Source organism: Epinephelus fuscoguttatus, linkage group LG23 (genome assembly GCF_011397635.1).
Source record: "Epinephelus fuscoguttatus linkage group LG23, E.fuscoguttatus.final_Chr_v1".
NCBI classification, from domain to species: domain Eukaryota; kingdom Metazoa; phylum Chordata; class Actinopteri; order Perciformes; family Serranidae; genus Epinephelus; species Epinephelus fuscoguttatus.
Window position 1 is genome coordinate 15112830 of NC_064774.1, and position 11900 is coordinate 15124729.

The 11900-nt window shown below is 40.3% G+C and overlaps 1 protein-coding gene and 1 long non-coding RNA gene across 12 annotated transcripts in view; one reads left to right on the top strand and one right to left on the bottom strand.

The window, feature by feature from the left end:
* LOC125884298 (uncharacterized) overlaps positions 1-11900 on the bottom strand; it is a 50703-nt gene that overhangs the window by 3859 nt on the left and 34944 nt on the right. The gene's annotated exons all lie outside the window — the stretch shown is intronic.
* The window catches only part of LOC125884293 (Fc receptor-like protein 5), a 39222-nt gene continuing 33920 nt past the window's right edge, over positions 6599-11900 (top strand). For all 10 annotated transcript variants that reach the window (XR_007448677.1, XR_007448679.1, XR_007448676.1 and 7 more), the window contains exons 1-4: positions 6599-6845; positions 7810-8091; positions 10049-10318; positions 11072-11365. Coding sequence is in view for 5 of the 10 variants with exons in the window: in XM_049569192.1 (XP_049425149.1) it covers positions 6638-6845; positions 7810-8091; positions 10049-10318; positions 11072-11365 (1054 nt within the window). In the remaining 5 variants the exon portion in view is untranslated. The remainder of the gene's footprint in view (positions 6846-7809; positions 8092-10048; positions 10319-11071; positions 11366-11900) is intronic.

Sequence of the window (11900 nt, forward strand, 5' to 3'; positions counted from 1 at the left end):
GTTCATCAAGACGCTAAGCAAAGCAACACAGTACAAAAATAAGTACAGCAAAAACGTCAGATCAGATCACTGTGTTAAACTATATATCATCAAACATTCAGTTACGGCTGAAAGTGCTGCACCTGGGGGAAAGAGTTTTGTGACCCATCCACGACTCCGACCTTCCTCCTCATGGGCATACTTCCTTCTTTCCCTCTGCTAGCACATTGGTCACATGATCGCAGTGTTTATAAATACATGGTTTATACACAAATTACTGGCTCATGATTACTAGGGATGCACCGAATATTCGGTAACCGAATATATTTGGCCGAATATTGCAAAAAAACCACACATTCGGTATTCGGTGGAATAAGTTAAAAGCAAGGCCGAATAATAGCGGCGTTTTGATAACGCAATCAAACGGCGTGCCGTGATGGGCGGAATGAAATGTCGGTAGTGTGGCGATCCGTCCGTCACGGCACTCGCATTTGCGACTAAAAATAGTTTTGAGCGAGCAAAATAGGCTTAAATCATTCAACACACTGTGCGAGCAGCCTACAGATTTCACCCAGCAGCAGAAACGAAAGGCGAATCCCATCGGTTGCGGGTTGAACGGGGGTCACAGACACAGACAGTAATGTTAATGTATTCCTGTCAAATATGGTGGCCATCGGCTTACCGGGCGACGGAGAAGTCGGTTCCAATAATGTCCTCTTCTTGGTGTCATGACTGCCCAAAAGTACCTGAACAGCCGAGCCAGCCGAGCACAGGTAAGTGATGTGTCAGAGGAGAAACGAGCCTTTCACATTTCTCTCTTTCTGGCAGTAACGGCCCACAAACATCACTGCACTTTAGGGACTGTTCATTACTTATGAAGGGACTTTTCTTTACTTATGAAGGGACTGTCAGGGGAGGAGGGTGGCTGGTTGATTTTTATTTTATTTATTTATTTATTTCATTTTGATCCCCCTATGTTAATCACTTATTGATGCTGTTTTTGAAGTATGAATAAGTCAATAAGTAATTTATTCCATTGAAATATCATTGATGTATTATAGAAAAGTGATTGATCTTTTCATAAATGACAAAAGGCACATCTGCCTCATTTTCGTTGTGGTATCCTGATACTACTCAGAACCATGATATTTTCATTGGTATTGCACAGTGGGTCCCAATTTTGGTACCGTGACAACACTAATCTGGAGGGTGTTCATCTGCAAAAACTAATGAAAAACTAAACAATGATATTCGGTATTCGGTACTCGGTATTCGGCCAAGCGTTTAATAATATTCGGCTTCGGCTTCGGCCACAAATTTTCATTTCGGTGCATCCCTAATGATTACGTGGGTTATATACAGTTTTTTTAGGGTATTACCTTACGTAGCTATACGTACAAACAATACATGAGAACAGCATGCAGAACGCTGTAGTTACAAGAAATTAAGCAACCAATAGGAAAAATTTGAACATTTAATTCAAGAATGAACCAGAAAACAGGAACCGTTTAATAGATCAGCCCATCACGATCAGACTCTCAAACCTTATATCAAAATGTAGCTGATTCTTTTGTCTTTTAACTAGAAGTAACACATTTCCAATATTTTCATCTAAACTGTTAAGTCACTTTATTTTCGAAAGTACAAAACTGAAATGTCTGCACTAGAAAAGTTAGTGCCTTTCAGATGTTTTATCATAGTAGATGACTGCAGGGCAAGCAAACAAGTCAGTGTTACATTTTTGTTTCTGAGAACGTCCAAGCACCAAGAAATAGCTGTAAGCCAACCAACCCTTGTTGCCAACCAACCGCAGTTGCCCCAGCACACAACACAAACCTCATCACAATAGAGGCAGTATATGTCCACAACATACACTAAATAAACATACAATAAAATGTAAGGTATGTGTATGATGTTATAGGGTTAAATTAAATGGTCTTATGTTGCAGGGATGTGGAATAATTGATTATTGTTTATACCAATTTTTAATTTAATGATTTTAGGCACCATGCACAAACCTTTGCAGATGAAACAAGCTAATACATTTTCACCTGTGGGCAGGAAGTGTAAACATGTCAGTACGCTGTGGTCAAAGCCCCTGCAGTTGTCTTGGCTTTGTGTGAAAGGGAAGTAAGAACAGACAGGCCACACTGAGAGAAGTTAGAGAAAAAGTTTGCTGTCATGTTCACATGAAAGGATACTTCTCTCTCCTCATTTTCCATTGTATCACTATAAATACAAAGTATTAGAATTTCTGACAAGCAGCGCAGCAGAGTGTGTCAGCGCTGGATGTGAAGATGGGGCACACTTTGCTCTGTGTGCTGGCGTTATTCTGTGAGTACATCAGCGACTTTTCAATTTTGTGACTTTCAGAGGCAGACTCATGTTTTTATATAGACTACAAAGCTGTTGGATATTGAACTAGATTGTAAGTAATTTTTTGCACACATATTTGCATAATGCATGTACTGTATATAATGTACGGTATTGTTACAGTTATAGTTTTTGAATTGATTTTATTGGGTATTTTATGTATTTAATATTAGGAGTTTCTCATCTCTTTACAGACTTAAAGAACATCATCACAGAAATGTGTAATACTGTTGACTGATGAGCTATAGTTGCCACAGTTGTTGTCTAATGAAGTTTTTATCTTTATTGTAGTGCTGAGCACGCTCCTCTATGGACAAGATGAAGGTGAGCAGTTGTCTATTTCTTTTATTTTTAATCATTCAGTATTGATCTGTCATTTTACTTCATGTGTGAAAAACAAATTATGAAAGTATTATTTGTATGTATGTTTATGTAGGGAGACCTGATGCTGTGCTGACCTTGATGTCAAAGTGTAGTAGTTTTTCTGCAGAGGTTGTTGCCTTCATACAGACACATCTTCTTTCAATACATTTATCTAATCATCTAAACAGGGCAGAATGAGGAACAAGATAGACACACTGAGGGCACTGATGTGACGGAAGGGCTAACAGGTGCTACAGTCAGTTACAACGGTCTGCCCCAATATTTCAATTTGTAATTACCCCATGCCGTGCCTCTTGCCCAGTGTCAGCTGGGATCAGCCCCCTTGCAACCCTGAATAGGGTAAGAAGTTTTGGATAATAAATTAATAATTACACTTATTATGCAGTTCAAATCTCATTTTTGATCGTGACTTGGTGTGCTCGGTGCCACAGTTGTTAAACATTGTGAAGTGCTTCATACATGACAACTTATAAACCAACTTAAAGTTTCTCAGTAGTTGTAAGGATACTACTACTAATAGCACTACTTGGGGTGAGATGTGGTTACTGTGAAGGTGATAGTATATAGGGTTGGGTCGGTTCTCGGTAATACCAATTTGATTCAGTACTCCATCTTGGAATGGGTTTTCTTTTTGGTTTCTTTTTTTTTTTTTTTGTTTTTTTTTTCTCTGTTTAACAGTGATGGGGAGTCGATAATGGCGGACAATTTAGTTTCGTGCCAATATGGCAACACTTTGGCTTTGAGCCAGACGAAGGAGGCAACTCTTGTTTGCACTGATTGAGTAAGCTAAACCTGCAAATTTATTTGCAAGGAATAAAAGAATCAACGTGTTACTGTCACTCTGTTGTCCTATGGTCGTTTTTTATTTTAAATGAGTCAGTTGCGCCCCCAAGTGGCGAAAATACGGTATTACCGACTTGATGTGGTTTTTCACAAAAACCTGATCGTTTTTCTTTTTCCCTCATCCCGACCCAACTCTGATAGTATATGCAGGTTGTCTGCAGGTCCCTATGAAGTCTTGAAGTGTAATAAATTCAATTTTCTAAACTTTAGGCCTTAAAATTAAATTGTAGTCCTAAATTTGAATTTGTGAGGTCTTAATTGCCACAGACATTTGATCTAATTTCATATGACCATCTTTAGCTTTCTTTTGGTCGAAATGAGTCAAGGTCTTCTGCGTGAAGGTCCACGTGTATAATGTTACAAAATCTTTAAAAGTACCTATGGAGTACTTATAGTTTGTTTTAGGCCATTGAGAGTGTGTCTTTAAGTAGTGTCTGCTTGCCTTGAATGATGACATTTAAAAGCAGATCCACAGCTTAAGTCCCCTGTTATTCTTGCTGCATGTGTTTTTCCACAGCAGGGCAGGTAAAAGAAGTTTACCTGTTGGTAGGTGAGCTGTTTGCAGAGGTGCAGTCAGAGCCTGTTGTCTGCAGCTCTTCATTTTCATCTCACAGTAGCTGTTTCTGCTTTTACTCTTCCTCCCCATGGTATTATTAGACTTGCCCTTATTAAAGAAAGGCGCTTCATGCAACCTCAAACACAGCTGAAAGCAAACATGAAACAGTAAAATAAAGCAGATATCTAAAGTAAAAACAGGACGCAGGAGAGAAACTAAACTGCAAACCACAAAGATTCAGTTAAAAGCCACAAAAGTACTGAGAGCTGAACACACAGAGACTTTCAAAAACGCTTTTCTCTCTGGTCTCCTGCACGCAGAGGTGAGTGGAGTTGCAACACACATGATTCATTTGAGGGGGAGAAGAGGGGTCATTGAGGGTTGGCTGTGGTCGGCATGACGTCACTGCTCCCCGCTTGAGGGCAGGCAGCCTGGCTTTTGGGCCTACTCCACAAGGGTCCATCTCTGGCCCAGCTAAACTGACAATGGAAATGCATATGGGCGCAGCATGGCTTTACTCGGCACGGCCAAGAGTGACAGCGGAAAAGGAATATTGAAATATTTTGAAAGATTTTAAATTTGGTTAAAAGTTATCATGAATGGGGCGTCAGTGACTTAGTGGATAGAGCAGGCGCCCCATGTACAAGGCTGTGGCAGCAGCGGCCTGGGTTCGACTCCAGCCTGTGGCCCTTTGCTGCATGTCCATACCCCTCTCTCTCTCCCCCCTTCACACTTAACTGTCGTATCTATAAAGGCAAAAATGCCCAAAAAATATCTTACATTTTTTTTAAAATAAAAAAAGTTATTGTGAAAAGGTTTTCAAAAGTATTCAGTGTAAGTTTTTGGTACCAGTAAACACACTGACTTGATTCACATCATTCTCGTATTCATCAAACCATTCAGTGAGCCTGTCTGCCTTGTACGGAAGCTTCTGCATTGTTTATGAATTATTGTCAGAGCCACCAAGTAGCCATATTGATATGATCATCCTGTTGATGCTATGCTTATATTATTTAAAGTAAATCTTATTTTAAGGTTTAGAAACCTTCAACCTTGACTGGTTTTAAATGTATATTTCTTTGGACAGTTTTTCTCACAGAAAGCATGTAGCATGAATCTTGTCACACAAGATAATCTGGAGTGATGTACTTTAAATGACTAACTGTCACAAACATAATCACTTGAAGGGAAAATAAAAAAAACAGGAAGAGGAGAAGGGTAGTCATGCTGTTCAAATCAAGAGCTTCATATAAATGATAGATGGCCTTTCAAAGCATCTGATAAATGTTTCCTTGTGAAAGATGAAGACAGTACTAGTCACTATAAAAATTGGCCCATCTGCCATGTGTCTGGTAAAAGCAATATTCCAGTTAAAAACCAGTAGAGTAATGTATCAAACAGGGCAGGGGATATGGAAGTGGACACAATAGAGGAGTGGAGGATGCCTCCTCAAGTCTTTTATTTTTTAATATCACACATGACTGGTAGGTGCGGTATCTGTGCTCTTTTCCTCTTGACAATAAACACCATTTTGGTGAATGTTTTGTAGTAGGTGACTTGTTTATGTCTTGTTTTATTCTAGATTTTAGATAGGTGTGATGGCTCCTATGTAATTGTTAAAATATACTTCAAACTCAGTAAAGTTTAACGTAATAATGTCAAAGCAACCTTTCGTCTCTGTTACATCATTTTATGTTTCCGGTGAAAATCATCTTTATTGAGCTGAATGTTCATTAAAAATAATGATATAGTTGTGACAAAAGGAATTTGCGGTGTCTGGTAACACATTCAATAAGTGGAAAAATTGTTGAAGTTTTCTGGATTTACTGGGTCATTGATGACAAATTGTGTTGCATGGCAAATATAAATGTTAATGCCAAATCGCAACATGTTTTTATTTGATAAAGATTTTAAGTTGATTAATAATAGCAGCTGCAGTTAATTTTAAATTCAAACATTTTTACGGACCTTTTATTTAAGTATTTTTTAAATCTTAAGTCTTTTTAATGAATGAATTAATGTTAAGATATACAGTAGCTAGCCTGCATGGTTAACTAGATATTAAACAGTATTACTAAAATACATTTCAATATTGCTGGGGTCAAACAGCCATGCATCCTCTGTCGAAGGCTACTAGTATGTTGGCGCCTTGGGAGACTTTTGTGAGCCTCTGTAAGCTCCTTTATGCCCTGACCCGCTGCTCGTGTTAATTACTGACCTTTGAGTAGATTCTTCCAAACAATTCTAAAGACTATTGTATATTTGTTTTTATAGCTGTCAAGTTGTATTTGTAAGTTATTAATATTTTTTTAATTTTGCTGCAAAACAGAATAACATGAATTAACATAAGTACAGTCAAGATTTTGGTGAATAATAACATGTTATCTGTGTAGTTTTTAATCCTGTTTGTATTCTAACTGTGTATTTTTGATGTGAACAGTTTCCAACAAAGCCACAGTGACGCTTCAACCCAACTGGCCTCAGATATTCAGAGGTGAGAAAATGACTCTGAGATGTGAGATCCAGGGAGGTGGAGACACTGGGTGGACATATGAATGGAGTACACCCAACGGATACACACGTCCAGCAGGAAAATATTATATTATTAGCAGTGCTACTGGGTACCACAGTGGAGAATACAGATGTATGGGTAGAAGAGACTCCTATTCCTCAACACAGTGGAGTGATGTCATCACACTGGAAGTCTTGTGTAAGTTGGACCACCTTTCATCTATATTGGAAATGTTATTCAGAGGAGTCAATTAAACACACTTTTTCATTAACAATTACATAACTCACTTTGTTTTTAGTGTGGGAGCCAAATGACTGAAAAGGAGCCATTAATCAGAGTTCTGCAGCTTTTGAAATGCAATAAGTCACAGGGAAATGTACAAGTATAAACAATGAATATTAAGTAACTTACAGGGTGAAACCATGATGCAGTTTAACACTGTTCCTCCACAGGGAGAAAGTTCTGGGTGTGAACATAGTTAACTCACAGGTTAGGTTAACTGGCAGTTAGATTAGTTTAGATTAGATTTGGGGGCGGCAGTAGCTCAGTCCATAGGGACTTGGGTTGGGAACCGGAGGGTCGTCTGTTCAAGTCCCAAAATATGGAGCGTGGACTGGTAGCTGGAGAGGTGCCAGTTCATCTCCTGGGCACTGCCAAGGTGCCCCTGAGCAAGGCACCGAACCCCCCAACCATTCGGAGCGTCTGTCATGGGCAGCCCACTCTGACATCTCTCCACTTAGTACATGTATAGGTCCAGTTTGTGCATGTGTGTGATCGGACCTGTGTGTAATTGACAAACAGAGTGAAAATTTGGATTTCCCCTCGGGGATAAATAAAGTATATTAAAAAAAAAAAATCACTTATTTGGCTCGTCTACATTGACTGTAGGTGTTGGTGTGAATAGTTAAACAGATTTTAAAAAAATTATGGAAGTGGACACATTAGAGGAGTGGAGGATGCCTCCTCAAGTCTTTTATGCTACAGTTAGTTTCACCTCCAAGAATGGGTGAAGTTCATCATGTATTTTTGGTGTTTTAATTGGGTTCATTCACAGGAACAGTAATGACCTTTATATGTCTCTGTTCTCAACTGAACAGCACATAAAATAGCAGAAATGGAAAATAGCTATCATTTTTTATTTCTTTGTTCTCAATGAAAACAGCATACACACCATCAGCCAGACTGAGTGCTGACAAGAGAGATATTCCAGCAGGGGGCAGTGTGACGCTGACCTGCTCTATGAGCCCATCATCATCATCTGGTTGGACATACTTCTGGTACAGAGGAGAGAAAACCTCTGAACTCCTGACCGCACAAGATTATATCTTCCTCTCAGATGGACATATCCGTGTCTCACAGGGAGGACTCTACTGGTGCAGAGGAGGAAGAGGGGACCCTGTTTACTACACAGAGTACAGTGATTCAATCGTTATCAACAAAATACGTGAGTTTGATATTTGTTTAAAACAGTTAAAGACATTGGGTCTTATCTTACACCAGGTGCAAAGCAGGGCACAGTGCAAATGTCACTGCTAGTTTCAGACCAACACAGATGTCATTTTCACAGCCAGTTACAACGTTGTATAAGTTGTGCCCATCTGTATGTGTGTAGGTGTTAAAATAAGGTGTGAGGCCTGGCATGTTGTTATTTTAAGGCAGCAGAAAGCGATTGTGTCATTAACCAACAAACAGCTGGTCTAAAGTCAGAATGACGCTGTATTTTCATGCTATTTAAAGTGCACATTAATCAGATAGTAAGATGAGCCTACATAGATGGGTTCACAACCTGCCTACACTGGTTGATACACACACACAGGAACAAGTTGATGGGTTTTGGGTCAGTGAATAATACAACATGGATGAGTTACATATTGTAGTGAGTGACGTTGCTAGGAACTCGGTGCTTTGCTCAGGAAGAGTGTGTTGGCACTGAGGGTGATGAGCCAAGTGATTGCAGCTGTGAGTGTGGCAGGTAAAAGTGAAAAGAGGGGGAGAGAGGGGTGGCAGTTGTCTCTGGGGAGCGGAGCTTGGTGAGCGTTACCGGGCTGAAGCCCAGCCAAACAGTGGTTATTGTGCACTCGATCTCGGGGGGAGGGTGCCGTTCGCACGCTGTTTAGGGCTGCCGGCGGCGAAGATAGTCAGCGGGGAGCAGGGAGAGGTTCCTGAATCCGACAGGGACACGGGGAGGATAGTGGGGAACATAGGAGTGCTTCTGTCCGCTCTCCATCCGTGTGTAGAGGCTCTCCTGTAGTCTGTGGAGTCGCCGGTTCCCCCACCAGTTACTGCCAGTGGCCGTCCCGCGCCAAAGCTCGGACCCTGGGGGAGGGTCTCAAACCCTGGGAGAGATAAGTAGCTTTTTAACCATCATTTGTCTGTGTGTTAGTGTTTTCTTGTGTGTTTTGTTGTTAGTGGTTTTAACCAGAGCAGCATTTCACTCTTAGGGAGAGCCGAGTGTGCCACAGGTGCCTTAGGGGGCCCATAGCCCACAGTGTGATTTGATGTGTTTTGTAGTGCAATATGGTGACGTGCCCTGCGGGGGTTTATCCTTAGTGTGAGTTGCAGTGTGTTTACTGAGTTGCAGTACAGTGACAGTTTTGCAGTGCCTTATGGGGGTCGTTGGCTTGTGCCCTTACACGTGCATGTTACTAGTCCAAAGGTGGTTCTGAGGAGAAGCCTAGGGTTCATTCAGGATCTCATCTGCTAGTGGAGCTGTTCCTTACGTGAATTTAATGCTATGAAATAAAGATTGACTGTTTTTTTTTGACTTACCTTCATGGTTCCTTCCTTCTGTCTGTGCACTTTACACTCTCATGCAGGTGCCTACTTCTTGTATCAAAAAAGGTTTATTGCAATATTAATGACATTCTCTAAAATGTGAGCATAGCAGAGAGCAGTGCAGAGCTGTTGTCTGACTCCCCTTTAAGAGAGATGCTGTGTGTATTTACACACAACAAGCAGCTTAAGTTCTTTGAATATAAGAAACTAAAAGTTTAGTATTGTTTCCTCTGTTAAGTTTATAACTATAGTTTTGAGTTGTGCTGCTTAAATGTCCCACAGTATTTGCTGCAGTGACATCACTGCTCTGACTGTATTACTCTCAGCAGAAACCAGCTCACTTCTCCAATTCACCAAATCTGCCATGTAAATAACATCACAGGGCCCTGAGCAGCAGCTGCTGGTGTTACAGTGACACTACATGACACTTTACTGGCCTCTCAGTATTTTAGTATTTGCAAGATTACTGTTCTAGATGTTGAGTTGTATTTGTATGTTAGTATTATTTAGATTTTTGCTTCAAAACAGAGCAAAATGCATTAACATAAGAACCAAAACAGTTGAATATCATCTGTGTAGTTTTTAATCCTGTTTGTATCCTAACTGTGTATTTTTGATGTGAACAGTTTCCAACAAAGCCACTGTGACCCTTCAACCCAACTGGCCTCAGATATTCAGAGGTGAGAAGATGACTCTGAGATGTGAGATCCAGGGAGGTGGAGACACTGGGAGGGCATATAAATGGAGCACACCCAGCGGATACACAATTCCAACAGGAAAAGATTATATTATCAGCAGTGCTGCTGAGTACCACAGTGGAAAATACAGCTGTATGGGTAGAAGAGACTCCTATTCCTCAACACAGTGGAGTGATGTCATCACATTGACAGTCTTGTGTAAGTATAACCATCAATAATTTACAGGGAAAAGTACAAGAATGAACAAAGAATATCAAGAAACTTACAGGGTGAAACCATGATGCAGTTTAACACTGTTCCTCCACAGGGAGAAGGTTCTGGGTGTGAACATAGTTAACTCACAGGTTAGGTTAACTGGCAGTTAGATTAGTTCAGATTTTTAACTTTAATTGGCTCGTCTTCATTGCCTGTAGGTGTTGGTGTGAGTGGTTATTTGCGTCGTGTTAGACCTGTGATAGACTGGTAACCTGTCCAGGGTGAACCCTTGCTCTTGCCTAGCTTGGATCAGCTCCAGCTCACTGTGACCCTGCAGAAGGATAAGTGGGTATAGGTGATGGATAAATAGATAGTATCCATTATACAGATGTCTTTGAGAAAACAAATAACAAAGTGAAGGTGTTCAACTTGGCCCTTCATCACAACTGTTTTGTGTGTATAAAAACAGCTTAAAATGAATATTCATTCACTGTACGATATGGCACTTGAAATGGTACTCAAAATAAAAAAATCAATGACTATTTTCTGTGGCCATGCTACAGTTAGTTTTTTCATCTCTAACAATGGGTGAAATTCAATGAGTTCATTCATTTTCATTAAGGTATATTAATTGGGTTCATTCACAGGAACAGTAATGACCTTTATGTCCCCATTCTAAACTGATCAGCTCACAAACAAATGCTACAGAATGTACAATAAGGACTAATTTCATTTCTTTGTTCTAAATGAAAACAGCAGACAGACCATCAGCTGAAGTGATGGCTTACAACAGAGACATTCCTGTAGGGGGCAGTGTGACCCTGACCTGCTCTGTGAACCCATCATCATCATCATCATCATCGTCTGGTTGGACATACTTCTGGTACAGAGGAGAGAAATCCTCTGAACCTCTGACCACACAAGATGATGTCTTCCTCTCAGATGGACAAATCAGTGTCTCACAGGGAGGACTCTACTGGTGCAGAGGAGGAAGAGGGGACCCTGTTTACTACACAGAGAACAGTGATTCAATCCCAATCAACAAAATACGTGAGTTTGGTATTTGTCTAAAACAGTTAAAGACATTGGGTCTTATCTTACACCATGTGCAAAGCAGTACACAGCGCAAATGTCACTGCTAGTTTCAGACCAACACAAATGTCATTTTCACAGCCAGTTACAACGTTGTATAAGTTGTGCCCATCTTTGTGTGTGTGTAGGTGTTAAAATAAGGTGTGGTCAGGCTTGCAGCATAACAACGTAACTTCAACAACCATTTGAGAAACTAAAAGTTTAGTTCTGTGTCCTCTTTAAAGTTTATAACTACAGTTTTTAGTTTTGCTTCAGTGACATCACTGCTCTTACTGTATTACTCCTTAGCAGAAAACCGCCCCTCCAATTTGCCAAATCTGCTGTGTAAATAGCAATGCGCCAGACAGGCACACCTGGATTCTAAAGGAGATGGGAGATGCCTTACTTTATGCCCAGATTATACTCTGTTTAACTTGCAAAAGTGTAGCTGGATGTGTCCTAAATGTCCTTACCTCATGTACTTTAGACCATGTGCTTTAGATTGTTTAAATAT